Source organism: Lethenteron reissneri, chromosome 65, assembly GCF_015708825.2.
Source record: "Lethenteron reissneri isolate LAM-NWPU_2019-01 chromosome 65, ASM1570882v1, whole genome shotgun sequence".
NCBI lineage: Eukaryota > Metazoa > Chordata > Hyperoartia > Petromyzontiformes > Petromyzontidae > Lethenteron > Lethenteron reissneri.
In genome coordinates this window covers 1,423,917-1,448,519 of record NC_083843.1, presented here as the reverse complement: position 1 = coordinate 1,448,519, position 24,603 = coordinate 1,423,917, and the positions used below count along the sequence as shown (strand labels likewise).

Sequence of the window (24,603 nt, the reverse complement as noted above, 5' to 3'; positions counted from 1 at the left end):
CGCGGGGCGCGCCAGTGGAATAACCAGTCCATGGTCGGGACCGGCGGAGTGTGACCAGCATAACAAGAATAACGACAGAGACGGAGACCAAGCTGTGTGTTGTCAAAGTCCTTTATTGCACATCTCCCGTAGTTCTAAATAGAGCCACATACATAACTAAACTATGAAGTTATACAGGCTACAAACATGAATCACAGCCCAGGGTAACTTTGCAAGTGTGGCCCAGATCAGTCAGTCACTCTGCTCCTTGGCCAAGGTGCTGTACAAATTACGACAAGATAAGATTTATCTTGTACAAATTTACAATCATGTCCAAAAAGTTCACTTTGTGTATTTTTAACGTGAGAACGAAGCATGCTAATATAAGAGACAGGTAGAGCTTACATCATAATGTCCATACCGAGACTGTGGTATGATTTTACGTCATTGATCACAGCTGTCTGTGTCATCACACACACACATTAGACTGTCAGTGTGGAATGAATGCAATGCAGGAAGTCACAATTCCAATGACGACATAATGATGTTTTCTTTTCAGGCATGAAAGCGAAAACATTCTGTGCTCTCCCCACACTCATGCAAACACTCGCTGTGATACTCAGCGAGTATCAGTCACTCAGTGATCAGAACTGAGTGACTGAGACAGGAGCAGAGCTATGGACACCTCAGCTTCTGCTGCTGTATCTGAGGAGCTCAGCTGCTCCATCTGCCTGGGTGCATTCCACTGCCCTTCCACACTGAGCTGCGGCCACTCGTTCTGCCTGCGGTGCCTGGAGGACGCGTGGCAGGCGGCCGGGCGCTGCTTCTGCCCCCAGTGCCGAGCCGAGTTCGAGCAGAAGCCGCAGCTGAGAAGGAACGTGGCGCTCGCCAACCTCGTGGAGGAGCTCAGCGTGGTGGAGAAAGAGGCTCTGCAGATTTCCTGTGACTGCTGTCTGGACGGTAAAGTATCCGCTGTGAGAAGCTGCCTGACGTGTGCGGCGTCCGTCGGTGAGTTCCATTGTAAGCGTCACCTGCAGAACGCGAGATTCAAGAAACATGAGCTGGTGGAGCTGGGTGTCAGCACGGAAGGTCGCAAGTGCAAGAAGCACAACAAGCGTCTCGCGTTCTACTACACGCAGGACGAAAGCCTGGTCTGCACGAGCTGCGCCATCGTGGGGGGGCACGCGGGACACAAGTTCAGCAGCGTGGAGGAAGAGCACGAGGCATGGAAGGTGAGTGGAGTCGCTCAGAGATTGGAGCACAAAGATTGGGTCGCGCCAGCACTCACCTCTGCAACACTCAGATGAACTTACAGATAATTTAAAGTCCAAATTGGATAAACCATAGCCATGCTAATTACGTTTAAATAAATTAAAGCATAAATATTAGCTTCACCTTACAATGTATATGCATTGTACGTAGCGGTGGTCAAAATTAGTTGACCCGTTTGTTCCCGTGATTCGTATCACCCACAGCAACAGTCTTGTAAATATATGTGGTAGATTCCACTTATTCATCATTGACATCCAACCACCTTTTGTTGATGGTGATTCCATCTAAAAACAGTTGGTCTTGAATCTAAATCTGAAGTTTTCGTGACTGCAATGATCTATACTCTCTGGTTCTTTCGGTAAAGTCACGTAGGTATAAAATAAAATAAATTTTTGGTGGTTGTACACCACCCTCATAAGGGCATCCATTACCCAACTTTAGGTCATCGATTTGATCTCCGTGATAAAAATAACTATCCAAAAAAAGCCCAGCCATGTTTTGAAATAGTTACACGTTTAAAATAACTGTACAACTATACTTAACCGATGTTATGACAAATCAAGAACGGTTTACCCTTTCTGACAATAAAATAGGTGTTAATATGTTCAAACGCCAAATATAAACCTTCTACAAGCAATAATGACTACATTAACCACACGTACCCATATTGTTTGTAGATGCTTCTTGTATGATATTATTAACAAGTTTACGGCCATGTGTGTTTTAAAATAAAACTTCCACATTCGAGTCTGAAATATATTCTCATAATTTTAGTTGCTGCAACGCCAGTCACACACTGCAGCTCTTGATTGCATCGTTGTATAAATGAACTCATATATTGATCAAAATCACATTATTTATGATTGTATTTTAAAGAAGCAGCTTAAATTTAAGAGCAAAAATGCTGCAATTTTAATTAAAATATGCGCGTTTAACTTTTCAGCCCACATTACTTGGGCTTTGGACTGCCAAAGGTTGATTCGAGACATTGTATTTTTTGTGAATTCTCGGAAACCTTGTACAGCAGTGATTTTACACTTTTTTCTGGTTGGGGAATAAATTGTTGGAAGTAAAAATAAATTCCACCTATGATGCCGATTGAAGACAGGGAGAAATGACCAGCAACTCATCGAGCCGTACAAAATAAATGCAATTCTTACTCAACCCATCAACCTTACGGCCTTCTGAAAGTGCATCATTTCAGCAGCATTGATTCAATATAAGCAGCCTCTGGATCGGGCTTGACATACAGGTCTTATGAGCAAAGTTTGGCTCGCTTGAACCGAAGCTCATGGGTTGAATAGAACGTATTTTTATTTGTATACTTAAAGTTTGTACGTGGGGAGACATATATGAGTGAGGAATAGTCTCCTTATCTATTTAATGGCTTAATGATGTTTAATAACATGCTTTATAGTTGAATATGCACTTTACATGTGCGCCACTGACCATAAAACTGTAAAAAAGACATTTTAATATTCCAAATTCTACTTTATATGTTAGTGTTTTAACACAAAAACAATTTGTTTGTCTATCGAATAGTGGAGAAGCATTGGCAGCTGCTGCGGATTACTTTGATGTAGTTTTGAGCACGTTTGTTCCTCTTCACCACTCAGGAAGAGCTCAGACTCGAGAAGACGAGGAGAGAGGAAAATACAAAAGCGGCAGAGTTACAAACTCCCTCTTATAATTCGCCTGTGAATTGTATTAAATTGATTTCCTTTCTATCATTGTTGCGTTTAATTTCCCCCATGCTCTCAGAATGTAAGTCTCCTGCCTCCTTTTACAAAGTATGGATATATAGCGGTGTAAGAGATGTTGTATGATGTCACATAGCTCCATGTTAAATGATGAGCGATTCTATAACGCGTCATCGTATCTCTGCGTAGGAGTCTCTGCGTGGGACCAAGGAGCGGATCAGCCGAGAGTTTGAGCGCCGGAGGGAGCAGTTGGGGGAGGAGGAGAGGGAGGCGCTGGAGCGCGTGGACGAGGAGGGCCGCTCCGTGGTGTCCAGAATCCAGGCGGACATCGCTCGCTACGAGAGCAAAGCAGGCGGCCTGGATCAGGAGACCAACCAGCTGCTAGCCACCCTCAACGTGCACGACCCACTCGCCTTACTGCAGGTGCCCCCACCTCCATTCACTCACGGCCTTGGTCTATCAGAGGGTTTATCTACAACCAGGTGAGGTTCACCACTCTGTGAAACATTGATATTGTTGGCAATTTTATTTCAGAGCTTTAAGATCTGGGGGGGGGGGGGAGGGGGGGAGGGGGGGTGTCCAGAAATAGACATACATTTTTTTCCGCGTGACATTCAGACCTGGACTTGTCCAGTACAACCTCACCATATTCAGAACTCAAACACACGAGTTCTTAAACTGTCTTTACCATTTGTTAGATGCTAGACGAAACCTGTGAAGAGTGGTTTTGTCATTTGTAGATATCCGTCCGGGTCCAGTTAACCAAAATGTTTTACCATTCTCCATTTGCAGGTATTTGTGAATGTTCTGATGTTGCACTATACTGTAAATAGCAGGTGACTATATGGAAGTAGGGCATGTATTAATGTAAAATGTGGGTTGGTGTTTTTCAGCATCCCGTGCATGAGACTCTCAGGTCAGTACCAATCCAGACTCAAACTCGAGCTCTATCTGCCACCAGTTGGACACAACAGTCATCCACGAATCTCTCTAAAACCACTGTCAGTCATCCAAATCTAATTCATATCACATATAATGTGTGTGCATTACCATTTGCCAAATAAACCCCTTCACAAAATATTGCCAGTGACTATGATTGAATGACCACACTCATCCTTAGCCCAGCATTAAGCCCAATATCAGTTTAAACAAGTAACCAGTCACAGGGTTTTAATAAATCAAGGAAGGGGGCTGTGGTTTGTTCAGTAGAGGACAGACTTTGAGGCCTCTGTGTGGCTTCTTGTACAGCAAACACTCAGCTCCACATTCACTCACCACAGCTTCAGCACTGTGGAACCAGAGGGAGCTCAGACTCAAAATCAGAATCTTTATTTAGACTGGAGGAATCCGATAAGCTATAAAACTCTTTTTCATAGATGTACAGTATGGACGGATCAGCAAGCTACAACAACAGAAAATATAAACAACGATAGGAGTGCAAAATAGAGAAAGAGTGAGCAGGTCACGAAAATATATATAAATAAAATTGCAGTGGTCCCTCGGTTATCAGTGGCATCAGTTAGCATTTCATAATTTAACGTTTTGCTTCCCATATCACCCCATGGTTTGATTACCGTTAACAATTTGATTAACGTCATGTATACATTATTCAGATGGGCGCCAATTTCGGCCAGTACGAGCTTTCGTAAGGTGGCTGAGCATGCCTCAGCCAATCAGAGACGCCCATTTATGAGCATTTAGACCTCAACTGGCTTTGTTTACGTTTTTTCTGTTTGTTAGTGGAAACAGCTCTCTTGCAGACTCAGTGAATTTTGCTTATTTTTCAACTTTTAAGTAAATTCGATTAACAGTTATATCGGTTAACAGTAGTTTTCGTGGAATAGATTGGAAACTTTAACCGAAGACCTACCGTGTATAAGTACCAATTACATAAATTTGTCAAGACTAAATGCAAGCTTGGGCAAGGCAGCAAAACAACAATAAAAACAGACCGAGACCACACCAATGAAATAGTCCATTAAAATTTAAGTATCGACACAGGGATTCGGATACAATTTACAGATCAAATTTTCAAATGCAGTTGTATCCAACTCCAATCTTCTGCTTCAGGATATTTTAGCAGTGTTGAATAGGCAGTGAACTAGGGGAGCCGTTTCCTCATGCCCTTTCACTCCCCGTGTGCCATGCTGTGTAAGTGGAGGGACTCCACCCACTATGGACTCCGTTTCTCGTGCTGTGTGAGTGCAGGAACTCGGACTTGCAGGGGATCCAAGATGCCCCTCCTCCCACATTCAGTCACCAAGAGCTCACGGGGGTCATCTCGATAGGAGGAGTGAAGACGAAGCTCATGGGTCTCGTGTGTGAGTCTCTCTGCATTCTACACTGATCTCTGTCAACATCATTCATTCCAAACACAATGATCCAGAAACGCACTGCTGGGTAGGCTGGTGTCCTTTGTTTAAGCGAGGTGGCATAGCATTGGGGCGTGTGGCTTAAAAAACATTCAAATATATTACTTGACCAAGTAAAGACCGCTGAGCTATATATTTTTTTCAGAAGCGAACTGGCCACAAATGATAGTTCAACTAAGTGGTTCATTATGTGGAAATGTATAGCAGCCAAATACCCTATATGCGTGTTGTTGATTCTAAATATGGAGCGAAAAACCGGAAGACCCGGAGAAAACTCCACACAACGACGGGGAGAACATGCAAACCCCACATATGCAGGCGTTAGTGTCAGGACCGAATCCACAACTTCCTGAATACCATACGAGGGAGATAACATCTCGCCATCGCGCTGAGTACAAACTTAACGTTGAGTCACCTGGATAAAGAGGAGTGCTGACCTCAAGCGGAGGTCGTGCACGCTACGCTGTGCGGATTCAGAAGCTCATAGCTTTCGTTTATCAAAGATCACGTGAGAAGATACACACGTGTTACAGAGCGGGTCTACATACGCCACACATCATCCCTGAGGATCTCCATATCACCCAGGTTTCTATATCACTCAAGTCTCTTTCACCTAAATCTTGATATCACCCAGGTCTCTATAATCACCCAGGTCTCTATATCCCCCAGGTCTCTATATCACCCAGGTCCCAATATCACCTAGGTAGGAAGCCCTGCAACTTCATGTGAACAAATGGGGACCCGTTGAACCTGCTTGGAAGCAAATCAGTTGTGAGCCTGGTTAGATCAGAATCAGAATCAGAAAGGGTTTTATTCGCCATGAAAGTTCGCACAGACAAGGAATTTACTTTGGCCGGAGGAAAATAGAATGTAATGATTGAACACCGTGGGGTTGTGAGATGACCAGGGGATGGCAGTACAGCAAATTGTTCAGTCCACAGATGATGCGGTGAATCGGATCTGCCTCTGGATTGAATTTATCTGTGTGGAGTTTTGGGTGTCACTCCCTCGTATACAGCATGGGGGTTTTCTCCAGGTTCTCCGGCTTCCTCCCCCACGAAGCCAGCATCTCATCAATGGGATTCATGGCCTCGCATCCCAATGTGGCAGGATCCTCCTGCAGGACATGTCATCATACTCAGCGAGACCCTCCTCGGTAAACAAAGTGCACTCTTGGTGTTGTGTTTGGCTAATTCCATGACTGAGTGCGGCTGCCAGCATAGGATGTGAATTACATCGCGATGTCCGTGCACATTGCGCACCCCTCTAGCGGCCTCGCTCTGCTCCAGGGCGCGATGTCAACTCGGGACGCCTCGGGGTCGAGAACTCTGGCCGTGTAGAGATTGACACAGAGGGCGTTATAAAAAGTGGTGAAATAGAACGTAACCCACTTGGTTATAATAATGTAGGGGGACGAGGGACATTCTATTGTTATCCATGCCACCCCTCCCTCCACACACTCAGCCACCAGAAAAAGCAAAGATCCCCCTCTATAGCATTTAACAGACTTTTGAGGCACGTGCTGTAAGGGAGTTGTACCGATGAAGGCTGGCACAGCACACAAGGGGGTTGTGGGTGGCCAACCTCACACACACAGGTTAGAGACACATCCGCATATGCTACACAAACAGATGCTGTACATACACACAGACATAGGCAACCACAGATTACACAAACTAAACGCAAACAAAACCCCCGCATAGCCTTCAATAGCCTGTTGTGGCAGTGCTGTTAATGAGCACCAATGAAGGAGGTCACGGGACACAGCACACAAAGGGGTGAGTGGCCAGCCACCACGCACGGCTGTCTGTTTTTCCAGGGTGGCAATGTTTACACACCGCACCAGGTACTCATTTGAGGCTAATTCGAATTTGGAGAGGTCCAGGACCGATTAAAATTTTCTCCACTGTTATTGGTTGTGAGTGGGAATTGAACTCGGATGACCGGGCTCGTAACGCAGTGTGCTCACCACTACGGTACCACTCCCCGCACAGACACACACGAAGAGTCACACAGAATACACAAAAGCTGCACAAACACATATACCCTGCACATACATTGCACGCACACTACACATAAATACACTACACCAAGTATATAGACGCATTCAGCTGAATAGGCGTTTAGTTTCACTGAGAGGTTATTTTCCTGCACACAGCCCCTTCCCGGCAAACAAAAAATCGGCTCAGCCTATACCAGGGGTGGGCAAACTTTTTCACTCACGGGCCACAATGGGTTCTAAAATTGAGAGGGGCTGGGCCAGGAACGGATGGATGGAGTGTTTGTGTGAACTAATATAAATGACATGTAAAAATCATTACATGAAAGGATTTGGCCTTTAACAGGTAGCAAAGCACTTATTTGCAAGGAAATTTAACAAATTGCACGAACATGAACAATACAAAAACATGTCGTAACGTGACTAATGAAACATCATGAAAACATCTGAGGCCTGCGCCCAAACCAATTACTTCACTTGAACTTCTTTATTATCTACATTAACAGGTTAGAGCAGCCACGCAGGCTGTGTGATGGAGATTTGGCTCCAACCTCGCTGCAGCAACAGATCATCACTTTCAGTTTCAGTGGGAATAGTGTTGTTGATCTCCCATTTTTGCCAGTGCATACAAGTCTGGAGTTATTTTGGTTGTGGCAATTCTCAGGATACATCTGAGGTGCTGATCCGTTAACTTTGATCTGTGACGGGCTTTGTTGGCGTTCATGACGCTGAATGTCTGCTCACACACATAAGTCGAGCCAAACAAAGTCAGTATCTTCTGTGCAGTCGTCTGGAGGTTTGGAAACGTGGCTTTGTTAAGTCAAGCATAAAAGTCATTCAGTTTAACAGAGTTGAACTTCTCCTTTAGGGCGGAGCCAGACTGAAGATCTTTCAGTTCCAACTGCAGCTCCTGTGGTGCTGTTTCAGGTTCTTGTGACAAGGGACAGGACACCAGCTGAAGTGACTGTTCAATGTTTTCGAAATCAGAGAACCTACGGCAGAATTCTCCGTGCAGGTCCTCAAGCGATTTGCTGTATTTTTTTGCGTTTCGCGGTGCCTCTTCCTGCATGGCAAGTGTGGGGAAATGAGCGGAAGATTTGTTTGCAATTTGTCCGGAGAACAAAGTGAGCTTGTATTTGAAGGCTTTCACATGTTTGTACATGTCGTGAACAAACTGATCTTTCCCCTGAAGTTTCACATTCAACTCATTCATGTGTGAAAATATGTCCACAGCAAACGCAAAGTCACTAAGCCAGTTCTTGTCGCTTAGCTCAGGGAATTCGTCAGATTTCCCCATCAACTCCAAAAATGCGATGATGTCCTCTTTCAGCTCCCACACTCGTTGTAACACTTTCCCCAAACTTAACCAGCGTACACGAGAGTGGTACAGCAAGTCCTGATGATCCGCATCAGTTTCCTCCAGGAACGTAATAAACTGACGGTGCTGAAGTCCCCTTGCTCGTATAAAGTTCACACGTTTTACGACTGGATTCACGACATGATTAAGCTGCAATACAGACTTACACAGGGATTCCTGATGGATGATGCAGTGAAGGAAAATAAGATCCTGGACAGGGTTTTCCTCTTTCACTTTATCCTGGATTCTTTTCAGCAGCCCAACATTTTTTCCAGTTAAATTTGGCAATCCATCCGTTGTGACATTGACAAGTTTACTCCAAGGTAGCGTCATTCTTTCGATGACAGCAGATACCTGTCTTCTTGGTTCTTTCGGTAAAGTCACGTAGAAGGGAAGTAATAAAATAATTATGTTTTAGTTTTATTTTTATTATTTTATTACTTCCCTTCTACGTGACTTTACCGAAAGAACCAAGAAGATGAATCCCTGCAGTCACGAAAGCTTTAAATCGAAAAAAAGCAGATACCTGGTTATACAAGTCCTCTCCCCGCGTTGTTCCTTTCAGGGACTCCATGGTCAAAAACTCCTCTGTTATCGCAAAACTATCGTCAATGCCTCGGATAAAAATGAGGAGCTGAGCAGTGTATTTTACGTCCGTACTTTCATCCAGTGCTAGTGAATATAATTCAAAGGAATCAGACTTTTTGTTTAATTGACTGGCTATATTTTATCAATCAGTTCCACACGGCGAGTCACAGTCCTGCGTGATGAACTGACTTTTTAAAATTAGCTTTTGATCTCCGGACACAAGATGTCTGCTGTCTATACCATGTATTCTTTTACAAACTTGCCTTCGGAGAAAGTGGTAATGAGTGGTAATGTTGGTGAGAAGAAGTTTTTAAGGAAAATTTAAATCGAAGTGAAGAAGGAAATTATTGAAAAGTTTGTATAATTAATGATTTTTCAAACTTTAATTATGTTTTCTGTGCTTATAACTCTTTAAAAAAAACTCTGGGGTCTAGAACAGACTCGTGAAATTCGGAGAGAACTCGGAGTTAGGTTTTGTTTGTTTTGTTGAATTGCATAAAGTGTGCCATTTAATGGGGAAATGGGGGCATTACAGGAGGAAGGTAAAATTTTATTTAATAATAATATTTGGACAAGTTCGGCGGGCAGGATTAAAAAGCCCAACGGGCCGTACACGGCCCGAGGGCCGTACTTTGCCCATTTCTGGCCTATATCTTGGCTCCTCAGCCTCCACCTGACAGCCTCAACTCTCATTCACAGCTACCGTGTGGCGCTTGTCTTCATAGCACTAGATAGCAGTACTGCCCTAATAAGCAGAGGCAAAGACAAGGACACCCCCCCCCCCCCATGTCTCTGCTTGTCAGCACTGACAAGCAGAGACACAGACACTGGCACTCCTATCATGAGGACATCACACGTGGAGATGTCTCAACATAAACACGCACCAATGAAAATACTTCTTTAAACGGTTGCAGTGGTCTAGGATTTATTACATTAAACATATACATTTGTAAGTTTTGGTCACAGGCGCAATATAAACACGACAACTAATTTATAACATTCTGCGATGTTTTGTTGGTGTTGTTTGTAGATGAAGACGCGAATGAAGAAGTCAAACATGAATTTGACAAAAGCGAAGGCGAGAACGAAGGAGGGAAACCTGAAGCGGGATGGAATTTTATGGCGCTGATTGTCGTGATAGCGTTAATTTGCCTGGTTATAATCATAACAACCAAGATGTCCTGATGTTTAAGATTACTTGAAGAAAAATGAGAAGGAAGAGAAAATGTGTTTCTAATAACCTATTATTATTACCATTTATATACCATATTTTCCCGCATATACAGTGAGGGAAAAAAAGTATTTGATCCCCTGCTGATTTTGTACGTTTGCCCACTGACAAAGAAATTATCAGTCTAGAATTTTAATGGTAGGTTTACTTCAACAGTGAGAGACAGAATACCAACAAAAAAATCCAGAAAAACACATGTCAAAAATGTAATAAATTGATTTGCATTTTAATGAGGGAAATAAGTATTTGACCCCTCTGCAAAACCTGACTTAGTACTTGGTGGCAAAACCCTGGTTGGCAATCAGAGGTCAGACGTTTCTTGTGGTTGGCCACCAGGTTTGCAAACATCTCGGGAGGGATTTTATCCCACTCCCCTTTGCAGATCTTCTCCAAGTCATTAAGGTTTCGAGGCTGACGTTTGGCAACTCGAAGCTTCAGCTCCCTCCACAGATTTTCTATGGAATTAAGGTCTGGAAACTGGCTAGGCCACTCCAGGACCTTAATGTGCTTCTTCTTGAGCCACTCCTTTGTTGCCTTGGCCGTGTGTTTTGGGTCATTGTCATGCTGGGATACCCATCCACGACCCATTTGCAATGCCCTGGCTGAGGGAAGGAGGTTCTCACCCAAGATTTGACGGTACATGGCCCCGTCCATCATCCCTTTGATGCGGGGAAGTTGTCCTGTACCCTTAGCAGAAAAACACCCCCATGTTTGACGGTGGAGATGGTGTTCTTGGGGTCATAGGCAGCATTCCTCCTCCTCCAAACACGGCGAGTTGATTTGATGCCAAAGAGCTCCATTTTGGTCTCATCTGACCACAATACTTTCACCCAGTTGTCCTCTGAATCATTCAGATGTTCATTGGCAAACTTCAGACGGGCATGTGTATGTGCTTTCTTGAGCAGGGGGATCTTGCGAGCGCTGCAGGATTTCAGTCCTTCACGGCGTAGTGTTACCAACTGTTTTCTTGGTGACTATGGTCCCAGCTGGCTTGAGATCATTGACAAGATCCTCCCGTGTAGTTATGGGCTGATTCCTCACCGTTCTCATGATCATTTCAACTCCACGAGGTGAGATCTTGCATGGAACCCCAGGCCAAGGGAGATTGACAGTTCTTTTGTGTTTCTTCCATTTGCGAATAATCGCACCAACTGTTGTCACCTTCTCACCAAGCTGCTTGGCGATGGTCTTGTAGCCCATTCCAGCCTTGTGTAGGTCTAAATCTTGTTCCTGACATCCTTGGAGAGCTCTTTGGTCTTGGCCATGGTGGAGAGTTTGGAATCTGATTGATTGATTGCTTCTGTGAACAGGTGTCTTTTATACATGTGTAATAAAGAACTCGGACGCTCCCTCTGTCTCCGTGTCCTTTATTTGGGTTCTTATGCTTTTCCCTCACGGCACTCCCTTAGATATTCTTCGTTCGGCAGCCCCAGGCTGCTGTCGCTCACGTAGCCCACTTTCTCTCCTAGCAGCCCCGCTGCTGAACTCCTTCTCTCCTAGCAGCCCCGCTGCTGAACTCCTCGTGCAGACCCCCGCTGCCCAACTCCTCTATTGCAGACCCGCTGCCCTCTGCAGCCTCCTCGCTGCTCCTGCTGCCCCGGGGTCGGTCACCGTTGGCCGACGGAGCCGAACCTCGGGGTCCGTGTATGTGGCGATCTCGCCACTCTCTCTCTCACCCTCCGCCCTGCGTGGCCTCACTCTTTCCCAGTCTCCGATCACTCTCCCTCCTCTTCCGGTTTCTCCCCCTATAGACCTGAACCCCCTCCCCCACGTGACGTAACTCCTCCCCCCATGACGTCACTTCCGGGAGGTCGTTTACGCCCGCATTACACAGGTAACAAACTGAGATTAGGAGCACTCCCTTTAAGAGTGTGCTCCTAATCTGAGCTCATTACCTGGATAAAAAACACCTGGGAGCCAGAAATCTTTCTGATTGAGAGGGGATCAAATACTTATTTCCCTCATTAAAATGCAAATCAATTTATAACATTTTTGACATGCGTTTTTCTGGATTATGTTGTTATTCTGTCTCTCACTGTTCAAATAAACCTACCATTAAAATGATAGACTGATCATTTCTTTGTCAAGTAGGCAAACGTACAAAATCAGCAGGGGATCAAATACTTTTTTCCCTCACTGTGCGTTATGTGTGTGTTCACTTCGTGCTCAACTCTTTGAGTTAAGCGAGCGCCGAGTTGGGGCATCCCTTGTACCGAGAATACCTCGGTTCCCTGCTGGGCGATGTGTGTGTGGGCGTGTCATACACACGGCGCTCTCTTTCTCTCTCGCTTGGTGGCAGCTCCAGGCTTCTCCACTGCCGGATGATTGTTGAGTCGGCACGATGCTCGCCTTCGGCGGTGCCCGATAGTGCTCACAGATCGTCCGCTGGTCGCCAGCGCCGACACTATCAGTTGCGCTGGTCACGCTCTTTTCTCCTCTGCTAGGTGATTCATACTCTTTTTTTCTTTCGGTAAAGTCACATAGTTTAAAAATAATATAAAACAAATCACGACGTTTTGATCGCAACACAAGCGACCTTCATCAGGTGGCACTGATACAGCAGGACAGCCGCAGGAGAAAGAGCTGCTGACAAGAGTTTATATAGGGTTGTGGTGGGCCCAACCCAAGGGCAAGTGGGCAGAGCTAGGGAAGAAAAAAAGGGGGGGGCAAGGGGGGGAGGGTGAGAGGGGAGTGGGTGCAGGTGATCGGTGGAAGGCAGAGAGAAGCTGTGCCTGTGGAAGGCAGAGAGAAGCTGTGCCTGTAGAAGGCAGAGAGAAGCTATGCCTGTGGGGCCAATGTGGCGAGGCGTAGTCCCGTGCAGAGCCTCTGGCCTTGCCTAGATTGTCCAGCCTGCCGAGGTGGCACCTTGGCAGGCTGGGGATGGGCTGCTACCACTGCCCCTCCCCCCCTGGCAGCCACGATGTCCCCGGCTGCTCTGCAGTAATATCTAGGGCCTATAGTGGTAACATCTAGCGACTGTATAGTAGTAATAACTGCACGCATCGGGGTGAGGGGACATCACACAGTGAAGAATTTACCTGAGCGTTTAGTGTACTTTTACAGCATTTTTAACGCGGAAGAAAATGTCCCCCTCACTCCCACCAAAGGCGCGTGACTTGACATGGGCTGCCCCCTCACCAAAGGCGCGTGAGTTGGTACGGTCGTGTAGGCGTAATAAATAATTCAATATAATTGAAGCGCACAAAAATCGCACTAAATCGCTAATTAAACTAATTAAAAGTTGACGGATGTGAAAAAGGAATAGCGCTTGCTTATGGCGTGGTACCTGGCTATTTCTTTTTTACATAAACCCCACCGTTGGAGAGCAAAGCGCGCGACCACACGTAAACCCACAAACCCACAATTTTTTACTTTTATATTGATAAGAAGAAGATATATATTTGGTATAGGAGGAAAGAGGCGAACCCAGTCGAACCCCATCCAAGAGAGGAGGGTAACACACAAACCCCACACAAAAAGGAACCTGAGTAAAGAATCGAAGCCAGAACGTCTAATCTGTGTTAACACTGTGACACCCTGCCTATCTAATTGCCTACACGAACTGCAATAAAATGGGGGGGGGGGGAAATCCCCCTGCAAATACAATGAAAGTAAAATTGTGATACATTGGAATTATGACAAAAGTTTGTCATTAAAATGCCTAACGATAGTATGTATTAATTTTTGCATTTACTGAAACATATAACCCTGAACTGGGTAAATAAAATGATCTGCTATACCAGCTGTTCCCAACCTTTTTCTTTGATGTGTACCCCTACCAGCCCTATCACCATATACAGTAATCATATGCTGGTAAGTGAAGGGGGAAAGTAGATTATAATCAACTGCGAATCATCCCTAACTTGATTATCCTTCTTAGCACCTCCTCGGGAGATGGTACACCAGCCAGCCACTAACAGAAGATGAATACAATATTCTAGATTTGAAGCTTTCGTGACTGCAAGGATCCATATTCTTAGGTTTTTTGGTAAAGTCACGTAGGTAAAAAATTAAATAAAAATAAAAAAATTTTATTTTACTTTTATTAATTTTTTTTTACCTACGTGACTTTACCAAAAAAACTTAAGAATATGAATACAATACTTTATACAAACGTTTAAGCTCCACACTCCCAGTGTCAGTCCGCTCTATACCCAATAACTCGTTTAGTTGGGCTGAGTAGTTTCCACTTCTAAAAAGCCCAAAAAATACAGACCATAATAACGACACGGGACAAATGAAACAATACAATCAAGGCAGACAGATGGTGTGAATCAGGCTGAGACAATACAAATAAGGAAGACATGCACGTGTAAGATAGATGATATAGAAAATTAGTCAATGCAAATGAGACAAACAGCAGAGACAGAACATATGAGTCAAAGCATTTTAGATGAGTTATGAATTGAATATTAGATGGGCATAGGGAATTAGTAGGATATGTTAAGCAGTAACAACTGACCGGTAATTAAAAAGTAAATACTCATGAGCATCCCCACGCTGAGTAACATTCTAAAACGGCAATTTTGTGATCAAACCTTGACGAGTAGCCAAAATATGTTGTGTGAAGCTGATATGTAGTGTAACAAGTACAGGTATAGTAGTCTCTTCTCTATCGCTTGTTGACATGAGCTCTCAATAGGTGGTAGATGACGAGGCTGAATGAAACAGTACCTGGCTTTCTGGTTCCTGGAAACGACAATCGCTATGCCCTGAGGTATGGTGAATTGAATATTGGCTTGTAATAGCTCATTAAGAATTAATTAAACAGGACCCCGGGGTGGGCTGGTAGGAACGAATAACCAAAGAATATAAACATAATGCATTATTAAACTTGTTTAGCCAGGAAAGCTCCACTGAGTCTAAAGGTTTTTCTAGGGTCCTGCCAAGTGTTTGCAGTAGGGGGCGATGTTGCTACACCTAATCGTATGATACGAAGGGAGAGTTTGAGGCCTAATTTTAGGCTTTAAGCCTAGCTGTAGGATTTAGGCTGCCGTGAGTTATTTTTTAATTTAAATGTTTTAATTAAAAGCTATCTCAGGGCATTATAAGGGAATGTTACACGTGTTTAGCCAGGAAAGCCTCATTAATTTAAATGTTTTAATTAAAAGCTATCTGAGGGAATTATAAGGGAATGTTACACTTGTTTAGCCAGGAAAGCCTCACAGAGTCTTAAGGTTTTTGTAGGGTCATGCCAAGTGTTTGCAGTAGGGAGCGATGTTGCTACACGGACGGACGGACGGACAGACGATATAATCTATTGTAGACTGGTCCACTTCGTTCCTACCAGTATCACAATACCTTGCTGATCTCGTAAAAGGAGCATAAACCGCGACGCAAACTCCGGTCATCCTCGAAACAGCTTTTGGCTAGCCATCAAACAAAGATTGTTACTACAACACGCCCTTTCAGATACGCTTCCGCGGTCATCTGGAATGCTCTTCCTTTTGATGTTAGGAAACCACTGGAGCGATGCACTTTTAAATCTAGATTTAAATCTAGATGCCGGGTTCGTAGCACAGCGCGAATACCACTACACTACAATGCGTTACGCTTCCACATGCGCGCGTCACGCTTCCACATACGCGCGTCACATGACAGATTTGACGTCACAGCTCACTTGCCGTGCAAAAAATATATGCATTATTGAGCCCCCCCTCCCCCCCCCAAAATTAAAGTGTATTTGTATAAGTTTTGCATGGTGTACAGTCTGGAAAGTACCCACATAGCAAATTTCAAGTTTGTTGCATGTCGGCAAGTATACTAAACATTTTGAACAGACACACATAATCACAACTTTGCCTTTTATATGTATGGAGATGTCCACGAGGCATTCCGTGTGGACAACGCGAAGCGCGTTGCACCATCGAGCAGAGCGAGGCCCCGAGAGGGGGGCGCAATGTGCATGGACATCGCGATGTAAACCACATCCACTGCTGGTCGACGCACACAGATGTTGTATATATCGGGTTTTGAATAATTTATGAAAATAGTAAAAAAATAAAAGATGTAGGACAAGGACCAATTATAGTAATTTATGGTAATTTATGTAAAAACGCGCATAAATATGCTAATTAGGGAGGTAATCTTATACATTTATGTGAATGCATGTGATTATGCTAATGTGAGCAGTTATAATTATGCTTAGCTTTGTTGTCTAGGGTCGTATTATCAATTGCTAAAATGCTATTATTCTTGCTTAAACATTTACTGATTATATCTTAGTGTGTTTATGTCAGGTCTCCAAATTCAAATCACCGCGTAACACGAGCATAGACGGCGATAGGGAGAGTCTTTAAAACAGGCATGCAATGATATTCATACGAAAGGCAATAAAAGCTAATTATTATACCCCAAAGGCAAAAGTATACGTCAATAGATTCATCGGCAAGATTATATAATTAATTAAACGTCTTGAGACAATGGTGTGCGGCGGTGGCTAAGCTTCAATTAATTCGTGGACAAGATTCGGTGTTCAAAAGAAACGTTTAGCACAATATTCTCCCTGTGAGTGTGTAGATTCGTAACGAAGATTTCAAAAGTTTAGTTTGCATCGATGAATCTATTGGTAATTTATGCGATAACAATTTGTAAAAAAAATTATAATAAAATGAATACAACGTAGTTATAAACGACCGTATTTTTATCTCTCGGTGAGCAGCGATGCCTTCACGACCAGTTAATGGTTCACGTGTGTGTGTATTGTCCCTTTGATAAATTATTGTGTCAGCCTGGGTATGCATGTGCGCGTGTGTGGTTTTGATTCCCTGGGTCAATTCTTTGTATTAAGCAGACGCCGGGCGCGTCGTGGGTTTGTGAGTGTGGGGGAGGGCATACGCATGGCGGCTTGCTCTCTCTCTCTCGCTCGGGTGTGTCTGACGTTAGCTGACGGCTCTCTCCGCCGCTGGATGAGCTGTGGGCACGATGCTTGTCCTTGAAGATACTCGGTCGCTGTTGTCGCTCGTCCGCTGGCGAGCTGCCCCCGCCATCGGTGGCGCTCGGTGGCGATGAACGATGCTCTCATTCAATGATGGCAGGCACCAATGTCTGATGGAGCTGGTTCTCTGTGAGGCTGGCTTGGTCGAGGTTTGGCGCTTTCCGCCCTTTCTCGATGATGATACTGGAATTCTCGTCAGCTTAACTCGAACTGCCGTGGCTCGTGGGAGTCGGTGCCCAGAGCAGAATGACTTTCGAGCGATACTTCTTCTGTTGGCTCTGAACTCGCACTGAGTAGTGTATCGCTACTCAGCGAGCCTCGCCATCCTTGATGGGTTACATAGTCTTCTTCTGCTGGCAAGCTTCTTCTGTGTCGGTGGTGTGTCGATGTATAGCCGTGTCTCTGGTTATATCTGAAAAAATTAACCCGTAAAAACAAAGTTTTTCACTATAAATCCTTTATATGCGTGGCGGCTAGAGTCCTCTCGTCCTCTGGCTTGAGATGGCTGCCACATATGGGTCAGATGATTGCCTGCCACCATTAAGCAATTGGTAATTAAATATAATTTATTTTTTCCTAAAAAGTGTAACATTTTGGAATTTTTTTTTCACGAAAATAAATTGTCACGCACAACGAGTCTGTGTGCAAAATGTCAGCTCGATTGGATCACGGGAAGTGGGTTAAAAACGACCAAAAGATTTGCACGGTCGTAATAGCGCAAGCAAGCAAGCAAGTGAACTTAATATAAAGGATTTAAAAAATTTACCCGTAAAAACAAGTTTTTCACTATAAATCCTTTATATGCGTGTTCAATGGGCCACAACCCAGCCCACATTGGTCTTTGAAACGGACGGCTAGAGTCCTCTCGTCCTTTGGCTTGAGATGGCTGCCACCTATGGGTCAGATGATTGCCTGCCACCATTAAGCAATTGGTAATTAAATATTTTTAAAAAATTCCCTAAACAGTGTAAAATTTGGGAATTTTTTTTCACAAAAATAAATTGTCACGCACAACGAGCCTGTGTGCAAAATGTCAGCTCGATTGGATGACGGGAAGTGGGTTAAAAAACGACCAAAAGATTTGCACGGTCGTAAGAAAGCAAGCACGCAAGCAAGCGAACTTAATATAAAGGATTTAAAAATCTCTCCGCTTGGCATGCCTTCTTACAAAAGACCGGAACCATTATTTGTGTTCGTTCGTCCGCGTGTGGACACAGCTGCATGTGTGTCCGTGTGTGTGTGTTCTGATTTATTGGGATAATGAATTCATCAAGGGAAGCGGCTGTCCCAGATTGCCCCCACGTGCATCCCTTTAGCCCCGTTCACCTTCTAATTATTAACCTGGAAGGAGGGGGGGTTCTCCGTCTTCCCCGCGATGGGTGTGTTGGATTCTTTGTCTCATATAAGCTTTCAAGTTTTCCCGTTTTCTATTTGGAAGTTAAAATGAAACTCACTTGACCTCTTATAATATTACTTATAGTTTTGATTTGTAAGTGACTCAATGTATGTTGTAGCCGTGTTCACAGTATTCCCATCGTGGTTTGATATCTTTATGGAGAGATGTTCTTTGCTTGTGTGTGCAAATCTTGCTATCACGTGCTGCCGGAAGACAAAGGCGGTTGGGAGGCTCTATGGAGTACATTCCATCTTGGTTAGGTATGACTGACTTATTTCGCCTTTAATTCTTCTAGATGGCCCTTGGTCTAATACTTCATAATTATTATTTGGTTTGTGTTTATTCATGAGTTGTGATTTGGCATTGATATTACCACGTATTTCATAGGGTTTTACTAACCTTCGTTCTACCGCCTGTATCATGGGTTTGTGCTGTTTTTTTCTCGAGTTATTATTATTATCTGATATCCCGAGGTTAGAGAATTTGTTTTGGCTTAAGAACATGCCTGACTGCCAGAATTTTTATTTGATGATTGGGCAGGTCGCGTAGATAAAGATAAAAATAAATGACATTAGTATGAAAATAATTAATGGGAAATAATAATCCACTGATGTAGATGGTAGCCTGGTTCTTAATTGGAGTGAGTGTGAGGATCGATAATGTTCACCTAATCTTTGTCGCCAAGTTTGAACTTTTACCGTGGTTAGAAGAAACATGAAAAAAGTTAACCAACAAAGAACGCCTGTTTGTTATCCTTCGTCCGGTGGGGGGGGGGGGGGGGGTGTGTGTTGTTTTGACTTTATGACTGACCCTCTCCGTCGGTGGGAGGGTGTCACCTTCGTCTTTCCTTTGGAAGCTTTATTACCACCACATGTTGCTGGGTGACAAAGGCGGCTGGTGGTTTCATGTTGTTTGTGCTCCAAGTGACCCCGCGATTGATTATATGAAAAAAAAAATATTTGGCAGAATTATTCTTAATTTTTAATTTTGGAAAAATGGTCATATATCCAACACAGTCATGGAATTGGCCAAAGACAATAACAACAACAGTGCCCTTTAATTACCCAGGAAAGCCTTACTCAGTCTCAGTACTCAATCTGTAGGAGGATGGTGCCACATTGTAATGCGTGGCCATATATTCCATTGATGAGAAGTTGGCGTCATGTGGGAGAAACCGGAGAAAATGACATTGAGTCCTGATGCTGGCTTGCTTGTCGGAGGGGGTATCATGAACCCCCACAATTGCACACACACACGCGCGCACACACACAAACATTCACTCCCAACGGGATGGTGACTCATTTCATTTCGCGGAGGATTGATCCGCTGAACAAAATAGTTTTGCATTACTGTTCGCAAGTTTAAAGTTCGCGTTTGAAAGTCGATGTAAAACAAATCTCATGGGAGTTGGTTTGTAAGTGTGGATGTTTGTAATTCGAGTTTTTGTAAGTCGAGGACTACATGTAATGTTATTGCGTGTGAAGCCATCTAAAGGTAACAAAATACAACTGCAATTGTTTACCGCGTTTAACGCCAAGAGTGGGTTCATGTGGATGTCGGTTCCTAAGGAGACAGTTGCTGTGGATGCTAGTTGCAATGGAGACACACTACACAGATCTAATTCGATGAATTATTTGTCATTTCACAACCCCACGTATATGAATAAAACATTTGATGTTCTACTGGCCACTCAATCTCTGTACGAACTGGCCTCAAACCGGCTTGGCTTCCATGCCCGATAACAGGGTTCTTTATTTAACTCATTTTTAGACAAATCACTCAGTTAGGATACCAAACCTTTCAGAGAAAACAGAGAGAGACAGTTGCAAAATGTAATTTTGACTGCATAATTTTTATTGGAAAATGCAAATCGATTATTTCCATGTGCACCTTCATACTTTTTTTTTCACCCACAAAATTATATTCCAAATTTTCTATAAGCGTCATATTCTCCTCTGCTGCCCTCATAATCTGGAACCATGTTTCCCATCCATCCATACAATCAACTCTCTGTCAAAATCCAAGTCAAAGTTCAAGATCTATCTTGTCTGCTTCACCTAAGACTGTGCTCTATATATAAATGTGCATCTCTTTACAGCTATTTAGATGCTAAAAACATCCACATTGCCTTTCATGTTGTCGTGAAGTGAAAACATCCATTACAAAATGTAACTTTACCTCTTCATCCTCTATCAGGGCAGGCATTTTATCAGATAATTTCATGTCACTCAAAACTATTTGTAGAGTGTTGGAGAATTTAGCCAAATTAAGTGAAAGCCCAATTTAATATGATCGTGAATTTCTGTACATTCATTAGCAACGGGGCTGAGACCATCAACTCACTACACTTCAGTATAGCTCAGTTTAATTACATTGTGACCGCCTATTTTTAACCAACCATCTTCAAGTCTCCCTTGCAAACATGGACGTTCCTGTGTACTCTCACATTGCTTTAATACATGACACAGGCCTACCTCGTGGTGCTGATCTTGTGTTGTGGCGAATTGGGCTATAGCTATCAGTGTAGAAGAGATATCTACCATACAAATCCAGGAGAGTCGTTTTTAAGCCCCCCCCCCCCCCCCCCACTGAGATGACCTTGGCGGGGTCCTGGCGGCTGGAGAAAGGGGAAGGGTTATCCTGAGTCTCCTGAGAAACGGAGCTCCTCATGCACTCACAGCAAGAGACACACACGGAGTCTAATGAGAGTCCTTGTCTCTCTACACACAGCACGAGACACACCGAGTCTAATGAGGGTCCATGTCTATCTTCACACAGAGCACGAGATAGTCTAATGAGGGTCCATGGCTCTCTACACACAGACAATACGGGACACAACTGCATTCAATGACGTTTATTTCGACGCACATCACGGCCGTTCACTGTTTTGTCCAGCAATTGGCAGACCGAGCTCGAGTTTGAGTCTAGGGTGGTACTGACCTGATTTTCTCATGTACTGGATCCTGAAAAACACAAACTCCTCGCCTCCTCCCCAAGCTGCTCCCTCCTGCGTTCAAACTCTTGGCCGACCCGCTCCTTGGTCCCGTGCAAAGATGCATACGGAGACAGTGCCGAGTTGTTGAATTACTCATAAAATAATAATGCAATGTGGCATCATACAGGTAATGATTATTACCATACCTTGATCATGTAGACGGAGGTGGGCGACCTGTGCATTGACAATTTATAAAATATAACAGGAATAGTTAGAATGGGATAGAATCGAAAAATAGCATGGGCAAATGTAGTATAGAAAATATTTAAGGTATTGGTTCTGTTTTGAAGCTTTCGTGACTGCAGGAATGCATACTCTTTGGTTCTTTTGGTAAAGTCACGTAGGTACAAAAATAATAGATCACGACGTTTCGATCGCAACACAAGCGACCGTTATCAGGTGGAACAGATACAGCAGGATAACTACCGACATGTCTTTAGCTACACGTTTCTGTGTAACTATCTGGGGATAATTAAATAATCTATTTGGGTATCATTCACATTTTACTGTCTGTCCACCCGTGCTACTCCAGATGTACCAAAACGTGCCATAAACCATTCTCTTGCTGAGGACATTCCTGGGAAATTATGTCAAAGGTCTGTGAATATACATGACCAATGCAAGTGATTTCGATTTATTATTCTAAATGAACACATGCTGCAAACGGGCAAACAATTATTATTTAGTCGGCAATACTCACGTGCCCTTGCGCTCGGGCTAAGTTGATATGGTCCAGATTTGGCGGTTTGGGGGGGGGGATTACTGTTTATAATGTGGTTATAATGTGGTAAGGATTGTAGGTATACGTTTGTGGTTATAATATGGCTATGGTTGTGGCAATAATGTGCTCAGGGTTGCCGTTATACAGTGCTGTAATGTGTTCATGATTGTGGTTATAATGTGTGTATGGTATTAATTATAATGTGCTTATATTTGTGGTTAGACTGTGGTTGTAATATGCTCACGATTTTGCTTATGTTTCAAGTGTTATTATAATTTGGTTGTTGTATGGTTGTTGTAGTTATCAGAATCTTTATTTAAATATGAAGAAATCCTGTGAGCTATGAAGCTCTTTTTCACAGATATCCAGGAGTTGCACTGGGCTAGTAACCCGGAAAAGACCCGAGTTCGATTCCCCGCTCACAGCCAACATCAGTGACAGCAGCGACTCTCTGCACCCAGTTACTAGCGCCACGGTGGCGAGATGTTAACTACGTAACCTGGTAGGCAGGAGGTTGTGGGTTCGATCCCGACCTTGAGGCCTGTATATTGGGAGTTTGCGTGTTCAACCTGCGGTCACATTCATTTTTTTTTTGGTAAAAAAAAAACTCTATATTTCAAGAGCCGCAATGCATGTGAATACGAGACAGTGCTTAATAAACAATATCGCAAAGCAGTCTTTAAAGAGCCACAAATGGCTCCGGAGCCGCAGATTGGCGACTCCTCTCTTAGAGTATTTGGCTGCTATCATTTTCCACTTGATATGCCACTTCATTGAGCTATCATTTGTTGCCAGGTCGCTTTTGAAAAAATAGCTATATTTGTTAGTGGGTCTTACCTGGAAGCATAAAAATAGTTTACTTTAGTTTTCAGTTCATACAACTGTGGTGGTGATGTTGGAGCACGCACACACCAAACCGGGCAACTGACAATACTTACCGGTGCGAGTGATTGTGTCATCCCTGAACAGGCTTCCTGAGGGGAGGGGGCTGTGGGGTGCGTGTGATCCTGCAGAACCCCGCCCCTCGGGGAGGAATCGTATAAAAGGTGGGACCTGGAACGCAGAAGGGCAGTTCGACCAAGTCAAGATGAAGAGCCAGCTGAAGACTGAAGTCCAGCTAGATAGACCCTGGGACTCCTCTGACCTGCTGCCCTTTTGAGGGCCGGGCAGAGCAAGCCAGTGGTGCGACCCCAGAGTCGCGAGAGCCGATGGTCCTTCTAAGGGCCGGACTCGTGTGGCTGGTGGTCGAGACCTGTGCTGAAGCTGTGCACCTCCTTGTGAGGAAAGTCGTAGAATTGAGGAAAGTAGGGAGTTAACGTGGGGTGTTAACTTGGGGAACACTTCCCTCGATAGAACGTGTGAAGAGGCCGTTACCTCTTCAAGTGTCAGGGTCGCTACTCTGCTGTATTTACGTTATCGTTAATAAATACGTGTTGCCCTATGGAGGGAGCTGCCATTGCACTATACGACGGCGCTGTGCGGGAAAATCGGCAGCCAGGAATGGAGCAGACATTCCATCAGCGGCTGCCCGTTTTAACAGCTTTTGCAGCAGAGGAAGGCGACTGGGGAGCTTTTCACCGACGATTCCTCGCTCACCGGGAGATGTCGGGTTGGACCGACGACGAGGCATTGTGCGCTCTCCCGGCGACTCTTGACGACAACGCTCTCGCCACTCTTATGTCAACTCCAAGATCGAGCCACTCTACACTGCCAGCGGCACTTCGTCTGATGGCCACTATCTATGGACCGCCGTCTGCCAGTCGCCACCACTTCCACGACCGGCGGAAGGGTGAGAAGGAGACTCCTCTCGCCTACTGTACAGCACTTCTGGCCCTCACTAAGGCCGCTTTTCTGCACATGGACTGCAAAGGCATTGATGCCATGGTTATGGAAAAGCTCTTAGCGCTGGCACAGGAGTTGGGCATCGTGGTCCTGGCTGCAGACGAGGCCGATGTGTTCTTTGCGAGTCGCTACGAACATTCACGTGCACGAGGTCCTAAAGCGGAAATGGTCTCTCATCGCCAGCGCTTCAACCTCGGCGTCCAGCGGACCACAA

General features: G+C 44.3%; 1 protein-coding gene across 2 annotated transcripts; it reads left to right on the top strand.

Moving 5' to 3' along the window:
* The first annotated feature begins 557 nt into the window (after window positions 1-557).
* LOC133359722 (E3 ubiquitin/ISG15 ligase TRIM25-like) lies at window positions 558-12,360 on the top strand. Of its 2 annotated transcripts, XM_061578243.1 has the most exons (6): window positions 558-1,211; window positions 3,141-3,374; window positions 3,845-3,867; window positions 5,160-5,272; window positions 6,360-6,479; window positions 10,298-12,360. In XM_061578243.1, exons 1-6 carry the CDS (start codon window positions 657-659, stop codon window positions 10,450-10,452), a joined length of 1,200 nt encoding a protein of 399 aa, XP_061434227.1. In that variant the 5' UTR covers window positions 558-656; the 3' UTR covers window positions 10,453-12,360. The 2 variants fall into 2 exon arrangements, with proteins under 2 accessions (XP_061434227.1, XP_061434228.1); XM_061578244.1 differs by lacking the exon at window positions 6,360-6,479.
* The last annotated feature ends 12,243 nt before the right edge of the window (window positions 12,361-24,603 follow it).

Excerpts from the sequence above, each read along its gene's own strand:
- LOC133359722 (XM_061578243.1), top strand. The coding sequence starts at position 657 with ATGGACACCTCAGCTTCTGCTGCTGTATCTGAGGAGCTCAGCTGCTCC. Across the intron at positions 3,868-5,159 it reads CCCGTGCATGAGACTCTCAG|GAACTCGGACTTGCAGGGGA; the intron begins GTCAGTACCAAT and ends GTGTGAGTGCAG. Across the intron at positions 6,480-10,297 it reads ACTCAGCGAGACCCTCCTCG|ATGAAGACGCGAATGAAGAA; the intron begins GTAAACAAAGTG and ends TGTTGTTTGTAG.